Raw genomic sequence first — 16,183 nt, 5'->3', positions numbered from 1 at the left:
TGTTCCCACCCGCGGGCCCGGGCTGGACCGACTTCACGCCTCCAGGCCCCCGTGTCGCCCGAACGGCGCACACGTTCCCACGAAGCGTTAACCAGGAGTAAGCGCCACTCGCACCACCCAGGCAACGTACACAATAAATCGAGTGGCCTGTGGTCTGTCGCAGTTTCGGCCTCCCTTGTCCATTAATCCCGGTTCGGCGGAGCTTTTTAACCAGGTGCGGCACATAACCCCCTTCCACAGCCCCGCGAACACCAGCAGTGAGTTACTGTGATGTGTTGCTGCTACTGACCTCCGTTTCCATCGCGTTCCTTGAACACACAGGCGCCCGGAGTGCACAAATCCTGTCGCAACACGCGAAGCACAGGAGTCGGGAAACCAGCGAACCGGTTGTCAGCCAGTGCTGGATAAAATCCGAGGAGGTAGAACAGGTAAATAAGAATAGTCCAGTTGGCAGCATCCATAAAGATAACTGGTAAGAATGTGTCCACAAACACCACTCGTTGAGGTAAATACATTACAGATTAACGTGGTTTAGTCGTCGTTCTGGCGCTCTTCTGACGTCATGATACATCGTTAACAGCTGGAACAGCATTTCTTGTATATTTTCTCCCGCTTTGTGATATTCTTTCTTTACAACGATAACAGAATACAGTAATATCCCTCAGACGTCAGGCCTACGTGCAAAGAAATAACATTGAAATAAATGCCAGTATTTCCATGTAAACGTGCCACTCGCCTGCTATCGCAACTACACTGACTCCGTTGGCGAGGGCAAGTGAACGAGAAACCGTAGTGCTGAGGAGCCGAGGACTGTGACATTTTTTTGATCCCTTGCATACATGATATAACCGCTCTTTTGTAGAGTGTTTTTACACAATGTATTATTCCGTATTGTCTTAGATCTTAGATCTGGCTCGAGACCGCCCTCGGCCCAGCGTGCTCGGAGGGCGGCAAGGCGCGCGAGACCTACCCCGTTGCCCGCGCGAGTCCTCGCCTCGCTGCCCCTAAAAAACGGCTCTAAAACTTGTGACGAATTTGGTTCAGCTTTGTGTTCTCCATCTCCGAGTTTTAATTGTTACGACAGAAACCAGGCGGTTTTGTGGAGAATGGACGAAGGAAAAGGTAAAAAAGGAGCGTTTTTTCTCTTTTAAGCTTGTTCCAGCCTGGGTAGGCAAGGCCCGGTCCAGCTGTGGGATTTCCGTCACGGTACCCGCGACCGGTGTTACTTGGGACCAATGACTTTTTTATGAATTTATTCTACATTTGCTTGTGTTCTGTTCACATTTTCCCGAGTTTTTATTTGAAAGATGTGATACCCCTCTTTGAACGGATAACATGTTACTTTCAGTCGCTTTTCCCAACCAATTTACAAACCTTATCGCCATTGGTTCTTTAGTTTTCTTTTAAAATGTAAAGAAATGGATGAGATCGCAACTAAATGAATACACTTCATAAATCCGAAGTCATTGTTTTCAGTAAAAGAAACAACAGTTTCTATCCACCGTACAGAAAATGTGATTCGATTACATTTGACTGCAATTTAACAGACAGATCGTCAATCTGTCTTCGATGTGAATTACATAGACAATTGGGGCTTTCATTATTTAAATCTTTCCTTTTTCGGGTGTCTGGTCTGGAAGGAAATTGACAGTACGTTTTAACAATGTTTATATGAGACCCACCACCAAATATTGTACATTGAGGTTTAATAATATTGGAAACCGGGTTGAGAACCTTTCAAAAACCAAATTACTACAAATCTCAAGTGACTCCCTAAAGTAAATGTGGGTAAATTATGTAAAACACATACATAATTCAAAGACCTGCACGTGTCTGAGACCAAGGTTGTGTATGTGAGACTGCAAGCGTGAATGTGTTACTTAAGAGTGTGTGAGTCCTTGAGAGTCTGTCTGTGGGTGTGTGTGAGTCTTGATAGTGTGTCTGGGGTGTGTGTGTGAATCTTGAGAGTGTATTTGGGTGTGGGTGAGTCCCGAGAGTGTGTCTTGATGAACTCACCTGCTGTGTTTTCTCAAATAAGGCGACAGTGGTGCAGTGGTTAGCGCTGAAGCCCAGTAGCACTGGGGCCCAGGCTGCTATCTGTGTGGAGTTTGCGTGTTCTCCCTGTGTTTGCGTGGGTTTCCTCCCACAGTCCAAAGCCATGCTGGCAGGTTCATTGACTTCTGGGAACACTGGCGCTGGTGTGAGTGTCTGTGTGTGTACCCTTTGCACAAAGGGTGGTGGGAGTGTGGATCAAGCTGTCCAGATGTGTTGCTAAAGCCGATATCCTGGGCCCTTTCATGAAACAGCTGGACAAGATCTTGGGATCGATTGGCTACCAACTATCAAACCTGGCACATGTGCCAACAGGCCTGCTCTCGCCTGCCACCTTCCTCCTGTGCTTCAAGAGTGATTCCTGAAATCTGACAGCGAGTCCTCCGGCAGCTTGTCCAGCCGGCGTTCTTGGATTTAAGCACGACACCGTTTCAGATGTGTGTGTCCCTAGTTTATGTCCCATCAGTATGTCTTTGTGTTGTGCAGAGAAGCTGAAGATGAAGAAGCCAAAGTTCGCTCCCCCAGTCGCCCTGGGTGGGCCGGGCGACGGACAGGGGAAAGGGCCGCAGGAGGAGAGGGGAGCAGGAGTGAGGGAGAGGGAGAAGGCGGCGGGGTCGAGAGGAAGGCCGGGTCGGAAGGCCGGCGAGGAGAGCCCGGGACGGGGAATCGGAGCAGGGAGAAGCGCAGGAGAGGAATCCGCAGAGGTGTTGGGAGAGGGGCCGATTCCTCGGACGGGGAAGAGCGGGTCAGCGGCTGCGGGCGGCAAGAGGCCCGAGGAGCGGAGCCTGAGGGTGCCGGGGCTGGAGGGCCAGGCAAGGGAGCTCCTGGGGCCTGGGAGGACAGGGGGGGAGAGAAGGAGGAAGGGGAAGGCTGTAGGCCCCGGTGGAGGTTCGGGAAGGGGAGAGGGGTGGGAGGAGAAGGCCCTCAGGGGGGAAGAGGAGGAGGGCACTGCGCGGCCAGGCCCAGCTGGGATAAAGGAGAGCCTGGCAGGCTGCACAGGTGGAAAGGGCTGGGCGGGATTGCAGCCCGGAGGCAAGAGAGCGGGAGCCGCAGAGCCGAGCGGGAGGAAGAAGGACAGAGCGGGCGGCCAGCGCGGAGACAGGCCACTGCCCGGAGGGACGGGCTCTGTCCTGAAAGAGGGAGCAAAGGAGGGAGACCGGCCCAAAAGCGACAACAATAAACCAAAGATGAAAACTGGGGAGTCAGACCAGGAGCCTGAGGAGAAACCTAGAGGCCTACCTGTCTGGAGGACAACAGGGGAAGAGAGGGCAGGGACCCCAAAAAACAGCAAGGTAACAGAGGAGTGTGGGTTAGTAATAATAATAATAATAATTAGAGGGTTAGAGGGAGTGTGGGGGTGAGAGAGGAGTGTGGGTTAGAGAGGGGGTGAGAGAGGAGTGTGGGTTAGAGAGGGGGTGAGAGAGGAGTGTGGGTTAGAGAGGGGTTGAGGGAGGGTGGGGTGAGAGAGGAGTGTGGGTTAGAGAGGGGGTGAGAGAGGAGTGTGGGTTAGAGAGGGGTTGAGGGAGGGTGGGGTGAGAGAGGAGTGTGGGTTAGAGAGGGGGTGAGAGAGGAGTGTGGGTCAGAGAGGGGGTGAGAGAGGGTGGGGTGAGAGAGGAGTGTGGGTTAGAGAGGGGGTGAGAGAGGAGTGTGGGTTAGAGAGGGGGTGAGGGAGGGTGGGGTGAGAGAGGAGTGTGGTTTAGAGAAGGGGTGAGGGGGGGGGGAATGCTCATTGTGGTCTGCCTTTGCCCCGCCTGGCTCTTGTCTCCAATCTCCCTGTGCTGCCCATCCAAAAGATCAAGAAGGTAGCTGGAGACAAACGTCTCAGCCTCTGTCTTCTTCAGGATGGGGCCTCCTCAGTTTGGGAAGAGTGCTGTCCCAGCCCCTTTCTGTCTGACAGCCAGTACAACGCCATCTTCCAGGCGGTGCTGGACAAGTCTCTGGACAAGTGTCTGGGTAAGAGATGAGTAGTCAGCGTCATGTGGTGTTGCTGATGTGAGGTGTGTATGATCACACATAGCAAACCTTCAGCACCAGGACATTAGGAATTGTAGTGAGAAAAGTGGTTCTGCCTGCACTGTTCACTATTGATATGAAGTTGTCTGTTTTGGCTCTGCTTTAGAGCAGAAGACTATCAGTGCTTTTTGGCAGCTTGCCAGCCCTGTGTTACAGTGGATTTACAGTGTAAGCCCCTTTGAAGCCAATTAAAAATATTTTTCATGAAACAGAGTACCTCAGTAAACTTATGCGGCGGTGGCTGTATGCCTGAATGTGTCCTGTGTGTGTGTATGTTTGCCGCAGACGATGCCAGGACTGTGCTGAGCGAGGTGGAACTCCTGCAGGCCAGCATCGATGAAGACAGTCAAAGGTGAGGAGGCGAGGACCCAGAGGTGTCTCGGTCCCGATCCAGTGTCATCACAGCTGGGAAAAGCTGTTGAATTGACCCAGTTAAGCTGATAATGAACTGATTATGGTCTTTAAGAGCTGTGCTAGAATGAGGACCTATAGACTCACCAGTCCTCCGGGACCTGGAATACAGACCAATAAACTTTTATCACACTGTGACTAGAATTCTGCAAGGAGGTAATTTAATCATCGAACCTAAAACAGTCTTATTCTTTATTATGGTTAGTTGGTATGGCGCTGCAGAGTTTAGCATTGCAGCCTCACGGTGCTGGGGCCCTGCAATCAATTCCAGACCTGGGCTGCCGTCTGTGTGGAGTTTGTATGTTCCCCCCGTGTTCTCATGGGTTTCCTCCCACAGTCCAAAGAGATGCCGGTAGGTTAACTGGCCTCTGAGAAGACTGGAGTGGTATGAGTTTGTGTCTGTCTGCTCTGGATAGGCTCCGGCTCCCCCACGACCCTGAATCAGACAACAGGAGACTTTATTCAAGGCCACTTAGTGCAGTAAATTATAGAGTTACTTAACAAAAGGAACAGGGAAGAATGCGGCATACAAAATAACAGGTTAAGAAAAATGACAGCCCTTGCTGTGGTGGAATAATGATTCATTCCAGTTATCGATTAGAAATGTGTAAATACAATTTCTGCTTTACTGCAACTGTTGTTGGGGTCACACAGAGGTCAGGACAAACGCCCCGAGTACAGGGACAGCGATGTGAGACTGGCTCCTGGCCACAAGAAGAGACATGCTCAGCAAGGAAATGGGCAACGCAGAGGAGAGCTGCTGCACAGCCAGAAGAAGGAGCAGGAGGAGGAGGAAGGAGGGGAGGACAGCGATTCCAGTCAGGAGGACTGTGAGTTGAACTGTTGTCCAGCTGAGTTGTTTCAAACTGGGGGGATGGGGCTTGTGCAGTGGCTAGGGCTGGGGGTTGAGAAAGTGAGACTATCCGGTGTTTCACTTCTTATTCCAAAACCAGCCTTACCCTTACGAACTGTAACCATTCTGTTCTGTATTTGTGCCTATTACCATGATTTTACCATGCCTACACCGAGCGTTTGCTCAAACATTCACGGCAATCTCACTGTGCTGTACAGTGTCGAACCCCACTCACCCCCCACTCACATCACTAGAAGCAGGAGCCAGACATCTGTCCCCTGGGATTGCGGCCCAGGTAGCCCACCTCTGTCACCATTCCCCTGCCTTTGCAGCAGTGCCTGGGGGCAGACGCCCAGGCCGTACAGCCAGGTGTCACCCCTTCAGCCTAGCGAGTGAAAGACAGTTCAGCCTGCATTTGCAGAATGCAAGGTTTGGCTGTCATTGCTGGACTCACCTGTGCCCTGCTGTGCGGATGCAGGGAGCTCATGGGTGCAGTGCAGCAGGCCCAGCTGTGGGAAGTGGAGGCAGCTGAACTCTGACGTCGACCTCTCCGCTCTGCCTGAAGACTGGACCTGCTCTCAAAACACAGGTACGGCAAAGGGGACCAGACGGCCCTCGGGGCCACACAGGGATCTTCCTGCTTTCCGATCTACCTCGATGACTTCACTGAACCAACGAGTGACTTGATGGGTCCTAATGCTCTTGCAGGGCGAGGTGATGCACTGGCAGCAGTGTTTGCCACTCAGAGAAGAGCTGAGACAAGTCGTGAGAGCAGATAGCTGAGAGGGTGGCCTGGCGGAGCTAAACATTACTAATTTGTTCCACACACTGATCATCCCTCTTTAAAGAGAGGTGTCTTAGAGCAGCTTATGATAAAAACTGAAATTTTGCCCAACTTCTTGTCCTGTAACGCACCAGCAGGTGCTTCCAGGGAAAGACTGCTCCTGGAGCAGTCCCATGGAAGCAAGCCCAATTAGTGGGTTGTCATGCTGGACAGGCCACAGCTGTGGCAGCTTAAAGATCTTTGCAAGGCCTCACACTGTCAGCCTGCCCTACCAGAACATGTCACGGGGTTTGCTTTACCAGGACTTTTTCACACCGGCTCTGTGTTGCAGTGCTGAGCAGGTCTCGCGTGCTTCCCTATCACTATCTCTGTGTGCCGTAGGCCCAGCACACAAGAGCTGCAGCTGCCCTGAAGAAAGATGGGAGGAGGGCAGAAGAGAGGTCGTTAACAGCCTGGTTCCTGGCTCCATTGTGTGGGCTCGGCAGTTCGGCTACCCCTGGTAAGGAACTAAAAAGACACACAGACAGACATGTACAGACATTACCCCTGGTAAGGAGCTAGAAAGACATAGACATGTACAGACATTACCCCTGGTAAGGAGCTAGAAAGACACAGACATGTACAGACATTACCCCTGGTAAGGAGCTAGAAGGACACACAGACAGACATGTACAGACATTACCCCTGGTAAGGAGCTAGAAAGACATAGACATGTACAGACATTACCCCTGGTAAGGAGCTAGAAAGACATAGACATGTACAGACATTACCCCTGGTAAGGAGCTAGAAAGACACAGACATACATGTACAGACATTACCCCTGGTAAGGAGCTAGAAAGACATAGACAGACATGTACAGACTTTACCCCTGGTAAGGAGCTAGAAAGACACAGACAGACATGTACAGACATTACCCCTGGTAAGGAGCTAGAAAGACACAGACAGACATGTACAGACATTACCCCTGGTAAGGAGCTAGAAAGACATAGACAGACATGTACAGACATTACCCCTGGTAAGGAGCTAGAAAGACAAGCAGACAGACAAGATATATTTGCTCATTAAAAATGAGAAGAACTTGGTCTCCTCTGAGCCTGGGCCTCCCCTCTGGACCCATAATGTATCTGGTTTTAACTCCCATCAGAGCTCCATGTTGCTTAACTAGGTCCAATTAAAGCTTAATTGAACTTAACGGAGTATGTAAAAGTGAATTGAAGGTTTCAGTGTGGCACAGAGCAGGAGTGAGATGCGCTTTACAGGCACAAGTGTGAAAGTGAGGCAGTGTTCAATGGCTGGGACGCTGGGTTCCTAATTGGAAGGCTATGGGATCAAGTCCCTGTGGCCACTGCTGTTTTACCCTTTGAACAAAGGCACTTTCCCCAGCTCCCCAGCTTCAGTCCACCCGGGTATATCAGTGACTGAGATGGACTAGCTTTTCCTTCAGGTGAGAGGCACTCACTCTCAGCCCGCTTAACGCCACACTAACCAAAATCTGCTCAGGCCTGTGGTCTTTCAGGTGTGAGTACAGACTGTGTTCGAGATACTGTACTGTGTCAGCTCAGGTATTTCCAGTCTGCACCAAGCAGTGTGTGTAGTGCCTCTGGATATTGCTCAGTCCTCACCTTATGATTGGCTGTGGTTTGGCCAGTAGAGGTCTCTCTCGGCTCAGAATTGGAACAGCAGTCTGAAGATATGACTCATGGCCACAGTGAAGGCCAGTACACCTGTAAAGACACCTTACAGTAACTCTTCACACATTACCATAGTTAACTCACTATATTTACTCTCCTGGCACAGCTTGGTCACAAGAAAGACCTGGTTGAACTCTGAAGCACAGTTGCCCCCTCTATCAGACTCTACTGAACAAAGCCATATGTCACCTGCACCAACAGCTCAGACACGTGGCCTGTGCTGTATGTATGACAGGTGCTGGCTGTCTGCCTGCCAGCGCACAGTATGGATGGATACATGACTTTACCTGGGCAATTGTTGCTCTTTGTGAAGGTGGCCGGCCATGGTGGAGAAGGACCCAGAGACGGGGGACTACATGGAGTTTCAGAATTCGAGGATTTCTCCAGTGAGGCTACAGTTCTTCTCTCCACCTGTAACCTCCACCTGTAGCTGTAACCTCCACCTGTAGCCCTTGTTAAGTTACACATTTTAAAGAAAGGGCTATAACAGTGTTTCACAGGGGCCGCTGTTGACATATAGAATCACCTTGAACTATAACCTCTGGGATAGTTAGTGCTGCAAAAAAGTCTACATACAGTATACCATACACAAGCACGACAATACGCATCATGAAGACTGCACAGGTAACTATGAATTTTGGTCAAGGAAAACGACAACCCTAAGAAAGATGTTCACATCTCACAAGGGGAGTTCTGGTTTTAGTAAGCTAAAGGCATCTTCCCGAAGGAAGTTTACGAAACAGGTAGAACCCTGGGCAGAAGGGGTCATCAGCAGTCTTTCCTGCCCGTTTCTTGTCTCTGGAATTGTACAAATGGAGAACTGTGATGTTTGCAGCGATATTGGTATCAGTTTTGGAAGCTCACTGGGGCATTTTCAAGAGGGATGAGCTTGGGGAGGGTGCCAGTAGGTGCATAGGTCAACTAGCCCCTGCATTCAACACACATGCATGTCTGCACAGTGAATTTAAGAGTGCCTGAAAGTGCGCTGGACGGTTTCAGACTGGTTCTGAGCTGCTGGTGCAGGCCTGTTTGTCGATTAATGCTGTCTGCTGTGCAGTCCCACTACCATGTGACATACTTCAGTGACCCAGTCAGCCGTGCCTGGGTACCCGAGCCCATGGTGAGGGCATTCCAGAAATTCAACCCAGACATCAGTGGGGCTGTGAGTATGCAGTACTTCATTTCTTCACCACAGGAACTGGTAACTGTGCTCTTAAGAGACCCAGCCTTTCAGATGTTTGTCAGTTTCTATTCTTATTTGGAACTTGCAATTTTCTGTTATTATACCCCAAACCACAGATCATTAATGAACTCTATAGCAGCAGACTTGCTGCTACAGTACTCTTCTTCAACACATCACCTGTCAGAGACCTTAGTGTGTCAATAGCTTAACTTGTATCTTAAGTTTAACATAATGTTAAGTAAGACATCTTTTTCCCTTAACTGGGATGTTGACCACGTTGTGTTCAGCTGCTTTATATGACAGGCTTAAACTCAAGGAACACTGTTAGGAGGGAAGATTTAACCAGACCTGCACAGTTACAGTGTCTTGTGGTTATCATTCCAGCTGCATTCTGAAGGACTTTATTAGCTTGCTCAGTTTACTAATTGCGGGACATTAACATGCTTTGTCTGTATGCTGACTGAGGTTTCAGGACTGGATTGTGACTTGGGAGACAGAGCTGGGCAACCTGATTGAAAGATTTCTGTGTCTAGCTCTCGGACAGGAATTGCTTGGTGCACTGCGATATGCCGACACTCTTAACGGCTCTCTTCCGTAGAAACCACAAATGAAGAAGAAGATCGTCGGAGCGCTGGATATGGCAAAAAAGGCCCAGAAGCTGTCCGTTAAGGTAGAGTCGCACGCAGTCCATTCCACTCTGTCTCTCACTCCCACTCTCTTCAAATCTAGTGCTTTCTTTGCTTGACCATTTGCTGCAGTGCTGCTCGACAGTGGTGAAGTGACAAATTTAATCCCTCCCTGATCACAGTGCTGAACCAGATTTTACCAGACCTGCAGAAGGGTGTGTGTGTGTATAAAACACACCAGAGAAGGGAAATTTGTGTATAAAACACAGTGGAGAAGGGAAATGTGTGTGTAAAACACACTGGAGAAGAGGACGTGTTTGTAAAATACACTAGAGAAGAGTGTGTGTAATACGTGCTGGAGGACTGTGTGTGTAAAATGTACTGAAAGAGGGTGTGCGTGTAAAACTTTGGACAATGTGTGCCTAAACTACACTGGAGAAGAGTGTCTGTAAAAGACTGGAGAAGAGTGTGTAAAACACAGAAGGAAGGTGTGTGTGTAAGGCACTGGAGCTGGATACCATCCAGCTGACAGGCCCTTTTCCTGTGTCCTCCAGAAGCGGACAACTGTGTTCGGGTTCAAGAATCGATACCACCCTGGCGACGAGAAGGGCTCAGCGGAAGACAGTGATTTGGAAGGTACCACAGAAGCCACAGTGTGCTGTCTGTAGTCCTCTGAACATTTGCCTTTCAGCTTGTTCCCTAGGAAATTCTTGACTTTTCTGAAAGATTACCAGTTTTGTTGTGGTCTCAGACAGACTCAGCTGGTCACTGTGCTGCCACAGTACCCCGCGACACGTGTTTCTTATAGGCATTGACTATGGCAGCATATCAGATAAAAATTTAAAATGATCTTTCTAAAGACTAAGGGCAGTAACTAAGAGCAGACAAGTGCCCTCTACCTAGTCTTGGAGGTTTGATGTAGAGCTCTTTACTTAATATTTTCAGGGTTTAACAATCGGATTTCTCTCATTAATTAGGCCTAGAAGTGTCTTAGCTCATAGGGCTCACATCACTGATACACAGGTGTACATGAGAGGACACCAGGTTTTCTGCTCTGCCAGGAGAAGCCTTACAGAGCAGAAGGGTGATAGTTCTATGATGCCTGTGACTTGAGACACAAACGCCTGACAACCGGAAGGAGATGAGCTGCTGCAGAGCATGGTCGCTGTTACCAGAGAGTCTTTACTATCCCCAGGAAGCAATTTGCTTTACAGCAGCAGACAATATAAAGAAAACCCACAAACAATACACTAAACAATATTTTTTTAAGCAAGGTTATTGGCACAAGTATACAGTAAATGAGAGCTGAAATCTATTTATTTTTAGATTGGAAGATCTGTGTCTGTGTTCCGAGGGGAGTAATTGGAATTCAGGGGGTGTGAAGAGTCCACTCCAATGGAATATGCTTTACACAAAACTCATAAGCGACAGGGCCGAAAGATCAGCACCAATGACTTTCCGACATAGCTCTGTAACTGCACAGGCTGCTATCCAGTGAAACCGGAGCACCGTGGAGCACGGTGGCTTGGTCCATGTAAGGACCAAAGGGAGAACTACAGCAGCAGACGTGCTGGTAGTTCTTAGAGCTGTGGAGGGTAGAGTGTGGGCCCTGGTGAACAGCAGGGATGCCGGCACCCCATTCTGTTTGGGCTGAATGCAACAGTTCTCTCCTCACAGCTGAGAGAATGGGCCTTGGTGCCTCGCTGTGGCTTAGCCTGGGGCCTTCTGCTAATCGTGAAGCAGAGGTCAGGACTGTGTTCTGCTGCTGTTTGTTTTCCAGAGTGCCTGTATATGATCATAGAAGGAAGTCCTGTCAGGAAGCGCCAGGGAAAATACAGGAAACGCAAAGGTGAGATTTGTTCAGGATGTGAAAGGGCTATGCAGCCGGGCACACAGGGAGGAACCATGTGCTCACAGTCATGTATATTTGTACATTAACCTCGTAGAGCTACTCAGGGTAAATTCTAACACACTTACTCTACGGCACCTTTCTGTCAGGGAGGGTTGTGTAAAATAGGAGGAGGCCTTGACCTAGCCATCCCAGGTGGATAAGACTGGGTCCCCATTTTGCAGCGTCCCATGCTTTGACACCAAGGTAGAGGCAACACTGTACAGTGCACACACACAAGAGTAGTAGATCAGATTACCATGAAAAAAATCTGATTTCTATTCAAATCAAGTTCGGTAAGCCATAGCAAGTACTTCCTGTGGAGGTGAAGTCTTTAGATTTTTATGGTGACGTTGCACTTGACTGGAACTGTAATGCTGAGGTCATGTGGGGACATAAGGAGTGTGAGTGGGTTAAACTCTTAGAATACCATCACTAGGGAACGCTGGCAGGGACTGGAAGTGTACAGTAGCTCAGGGTTGGAAGAAAAACAGGAGGAAGTGGACAAGATGGTTTCTTGGAGAAGTTTGTTATCGTTAAAAGTGTGAGGGACACATAAGCCAGGGGCAAGCAGAAGTTGCGGACATCAGGGAGAACGATGAGAGTAATGAGGGCCAAACTGAGTACAGCAGGAGAGAATACTGCCACTGCTGGAGATGAAAGAGTATATGAGGATGCTTGTTCAGCCAACTGGTCACAGTTTATTGGAAACGGGACCTGTGAAAACATGTTGCTGAGACTGTGTTCCCAAACAGCAAAGACACTTGTCAGACGAGTCCCACGGGAGGAGGTTGTAGTTGAAAAGAAGAAGTTGGTAGACTCGAAGTAAGTTGACACATTTTTGCATGAAATTTAAACCGTGTGGCTCCAGAGAAGAAGGCAGATTGGGAAAAGAAGGCAGCAACGACTGGTAGCATTTCCAGAAGACTATATTCTCACTCCGTATCTGGTGTGAACATGTTAAGCTCAACTGACTGAAGTAAGAAGAAAATTCTCTGCACACTGAGAGAAACAATCAGGGAGAAGAAGCGCAGCCTGCTCTGGTCCTGGAGCAACACTGTGCCTGCTGGTTTGTGCTCCAGCCGAGTTCCTCATCACATCACAGATTGATTTCCATTTTATATTTGAGTTTGTTTTTTTCAATTTGCTTTTAGCTCTTAAAAAGCTGAGTGGGATTTGGTCCCCTTGAAATTCTCTCTCTTCGGGACCTAGATCGTTCAGTTCCTTCACCCTGTCCAGTCCTTTCCTGACCTGCACCCTGTCCAGGTACTGTAGGACTTTCCCTTAAGTCCCAGAGCAGCAATATCTTTTCTGCAACACGGTGACCAAAATTGGACTCAGTATTCCAAATGTGAAGCGATCAGAAGACACATGACACCACCTGGATGGGAATCCAGTCCCAGCAATGGAGTAAAGTACCTCACTCCAGGTACAACAGTAGTCTCTGAACCCACAGCCCACCAGTTGTGAGTCCAGAGACTTACCAACAATGCTACGCTGCCCCCCTTGTTGTAAATCATGTACTTTAATTGGGGTATTCTCTAAACCAAAGACTGAGGGCAGAAAAGATCTAAAGTAGCAAACTGATCATTTACTGGCAGTGGTTAGCACTGGTGATTAAGGGCCCAGTTGGAATGGAGCCCAGCAGACACAGGGAGGCTCCTACAGGACCAGGACTGAGAACCACTAGTGTGCAGGACTGTGCAACAGTGGCATTAGGGGAGCAAGGTTCTTCCTAAGATAGAAAAGAGCCCTGAGGACGACTGTGTCTGAAGAGAAGACGTGTGTCCTGTTTGTGGGCAGCTCTAAACCTGGAGACAGAGCCCTGGTGTGGGATGTTCTGTCCCTGGAGCAGGAGATTGCAGCAGCTCTGGATTAGTGTGAGCTGGTAGCAGGTTTACAGCAACGACTTTGCAAAGGAAGGCTGAGTGAACCCAAGAACAGTGAGTAGTTTTAACATTGTTTAGAATTTCTGCAATTTACTGTTCTGTTTAAAACTTGTGATTATATAAATACACATATTAAATCTACAAATGCAACTTATGATTATATAAATACACATTTTTAATCTACAAATGCCCCTTATTATGTATACTACAGTGTATTGTTGAATTTACCAGGTTGCTGCTACTGCCTGTTTTCTTGTACTCCTGTGCTCTTAATGGGTTCTTGTAATGTTCTGCATAGCGTCACTGTGAGACTTGTGCAGTGTTACAAAGTTCCTCTAGGTGGCAGAAGTCATTTGTGTTTTCTGCCTCATGTTCTGGGCTGTTCACTATGAGGCTGTGGGGTGGCAGGCAGAGAATATTGCAAAATGCTTTTCTGGTTCTGACTGTTCTGCAAAATGCAAAATGTTGAAACAGAGTAAAATGTGGTTCTTTCCAAGGCTTTCCCTGTTTTACCAAGAGCTCACAAGCCGAGAAGCCATTCGACCCGTCTAGCTCATTTGTTGTTCATTTATCTGAGGATCAGGGAACTGCAGCGTCTTGGCTAGACAGCTTGCACCTGGCACCCACCAACATTGATGACTGGACTGTGCAAACTACTTTTTTTACCAATAACTTGATGTATTTCTATGTTTAGACACAAGTTTTTAGAAGAGAAACCCTTAAAGTTGTTTCGCTTTCACAATTATTTAAGTATCAAGTGATATCTGTGACAAAAGACTGTTCAGCTAAAGAAAAAACTGGGGAAATGTCTTTATGCTTCAAAGTAACAGTACAGAAATTCGTGAGTTAATCCCCTTCTCTGCTGGTAAGCTAGAAGTATATTTGTTTCAGGGATACATTATGATAAAAATAAGTAGCAGCCTGCTGTAACCTGCAGGCTCACCACACCTGTGCATTTACCAGCAGCAGGCTCAGCCTTAATGAGTTTACAGATCAGGAGTAACGAGTCAATCATCAAGCAGCATGTGGGCGGAATTACTCTAGCTATGATCACAGGATCATGGAAGAGTGTAGGAAACTTTACAGAGAATTGTTTCTTAATTATTTCACTTGACATTTGCGAATAAGCCACTTCCTGTGCACATGGACTCCAGCTGACTTGGGAAACTGGGAAGAAATGAGAGTATCAGTCGTTTTCGAGAATCAGATGATTAGCTCTCCTGCACACCACGACCTGACCCCAGTGCACACCTCAGTGTTTACCCCTGACAGCACTGGCACACAGTGACCTGACCCCAGTGCACACCTCAGTGTTTACCCCTGACAGCACTGGCACACAGTGACCTGACCCCAGTGCCACACCTCCATGTTTACCCCTACAGCCACACAGCACACAGTGACCTGACCCCAGTGCCTCATCTCCATGTTTACCCCTGACAGCACTGGCACACAGTGACCTGACCCCAGTGCCTCATCTCCATGTTTACCCCTGACAGCACTGGCACACAGTGACCTGACCCCAGTGCCTCATCTCCATGTTTACCCCTGACAGCACTGGCACACAGTGACCTGACCCCAGTGCCTCATCTCCATGTTTACCCCTGACAGCACTGGCACACAGTGACCTGACCCCAGTGCCTCATCTCCATGTTTACCCCTGACAGCACTGGCACACAGTGACCTGACCCCAGTGCCTCATCTCCATGTTTACCCCTGACAGCACTGGCACCGAAGAGTCCCCAAGACCAGGAGGTGCCCGAGCTGGGTGGCGAGGTGGCTGGTGGGACAGAGGCTGACAACAGTGCGCGCCCACCGGAGAAACGAGGGAAGAATGAAGTGAGCGTTGCAGTGGAGAGAGGAGTGGGACATGAGAGGGGGGACTCACGAGGCACTGTGGACATACTGAGGGGCAGGAAGGCTGGGCTGAATACCTTCAGCTCAGAGGAGCCCGAACAAGAAGGAGCAGAGCTGGAGGAGGAGGGAGAGATTGTACTCTTTCTGTGTGAGGAAGACTGAAGGTCTCTCTGGAAGCCCTTCTAGCACATAGCAGTCACAGTGTACGAGCCAGGCCCTTCAGAGGGTAATTCAAAAGATTACTTCATTGATTCGTATAATACTCTGACTTTACAAAGACTGTATCTAAAAAAATATGTAAGACAAGCACGTGGGCTTTCTGAGATGGTTGTGCCACTGCAGTCCACTGAGACGGGGAGTGTCCAAGAGGTGGTGCACAGTTGATCATCGTCACTAGGGTTGGGTGGGGTTCAGACAGTTCAGATACCCCGGGGGCTACTGCACAACAGCGCCACCTGTGGCAGACTGGGTCACCTCTAATCTTATGGTGACACAGGTAAGAGATTCATAGCCTCTTCAGTCAGCACTTGCTCACCTGTCAGGTCATTGTAAATAGGCTTTTGTTCTGTTTGTGGTTCAAAATGTTAAATCACTTAATACTAGTTCATTGTAACAGGATATAACTTAACATGAGTGCAATGTGTAATGTGTATTCCAATGTTAACAGGAAACTGTTTATTACAGGTGTACTACGTGATGAGTAGGAAATTGCATCAATTTGAATTTACTGTGTGACATTACAGCATTCAGCATGTTCACTGGAAATTAATACCAGTTCAGTGTACCACATGTATTCACAGTGTTAATAGGAGACTGGTAATACCAGTTCAGTGTAGCATATGCATTCAAGTGTTAATAGCAGACTGTTAATACCAGTTCAGTGTACCACATGTTCATAGTGTTAATAGGAGACTGTTAATACCAGTTCAGTGTACCACA

The 16,183-nt window shown here is 48.6% G+C and overlaps 1 protein-coding gene and 1 long non-coding RNA gene across 5 annotated transcripts; one reads left to right on the top strand and one right to left on the bottom strand.

The window, feature by feature from the left end:
• Nucleotides 1-348: 348 nt before the first annotated feature.
• LOC148672539 (uncharacterized) lies at nucleotides 349-16,183 on the top strand. Of its 3 annotated transcripts, none has more exons than XM_088628374.1 (13): nucleotides 349-428; nucleotides 2,539-3,344; nucleotides 3,894-4,005; nucleotides 4,351-4,417; nucleotides 5,131-5,306; nucleotides 5,808-5,918; nucleotides 6,495-6,612; nucleotides 8,118-8,190; nucleotides 8,862-8,966; nucleotides 9,586-9,657; nucleotides 10,168-10,249; nucleotides 11,394-11,462; nucleotides 15,111-16,183. In XM_088628374.1, exons 2-13 carry the CDS (start codon nucleotides 2,550-2,552, stop codon nucleotides 15,404-15,406), a joined length of 2,076 nt encoding a protein of 691 aa, XP_088484500.1. In that variant the 5' UTR covers nucleotides 349-428; nucleotides 2,539-2,549; the 3' UTR covers nucleotides 15,407-16,183. The 3 variants fall into 3 exon arrangements, with proteins under 3 accessions (XP_088484500.1, XP_088484498.1, XP_088484499.1); XM_088628372.1 differs by lacking the exon at nucleotides 349-428 and adding an exon at nucleotides 773-1,122 and having other exon boundaries at nucleotides 2,307-3,344; XM_088628373.1 differs by lacking the exon at nucleotides 349-428 and adding an exon at nucleotides 780-1,122.
• On the bottom strand, nucleotides 4,604-8,586 carry LOC148672540 (uncharacterized). Of its 2 annotated transcripts, XR_015935821.1 has the most exons (5): nucleotides 8,092-8,586; nucleotides 7,736-7,837; nucleotides 6,413-6,521; nucleotides 5,784-6,082; nucleotides 4,604-4,912 (listed from the first exon to the last, which is right to left on the bottom strand). It is a non-coding gene; the product is annotated as an uncharacterized LOC148672540 (long non-coding RNA). The 2 variants fall into 2 exon arrangements; XR_015935820.1 differs by having other exon boundaries at nucleotides 5,784-6,521.

This window comes from Lepisosteus platostomus, chromosome 4, assembly GCF_059453375.1.
Source record: "Lepisosteus platostomus isolate fLepPlt1 chromosome 4, fLepPlt1.hap1, whole genome shotgun sequence".
Lineage (NCBI taxonomy): Eukaryota > Metazoa > Chordata > Actinopteri > Semionotiformes > Lepisosteidae > Lepisosteus > Lepisosteus platostomus.
Note: the sequence above shows the minus strand (reverse complement) of the source record. Positions and strands in the feature narration are given on the sequence as shown.

Bases quoted from the DNA above. Each gene is read 5' to 3' on its own strand.
- LOC148672539 (XM_088628372.1), top strand. From the start codon at position 2,520: ATGTCTTTGTGTTGTGCAGAGAAGCTGAAGATGAAGAAGCCAAAGTTC. The intron at 9,658-10,167 runs GTAGAGTCGCAC...TGTGTCCTCCAG, and splicing joins CCCAGAAGCTGTCCGTTAAG to AAGCGGACAACTGTGTTCGG. The intron at 11,463-15,110 runs GTGAGATTTGTT...TACCCCTGACAG, and splicing joins AAAATACAGGAAACGCAAAG to CACTGGCACCGAAGAGTCCC.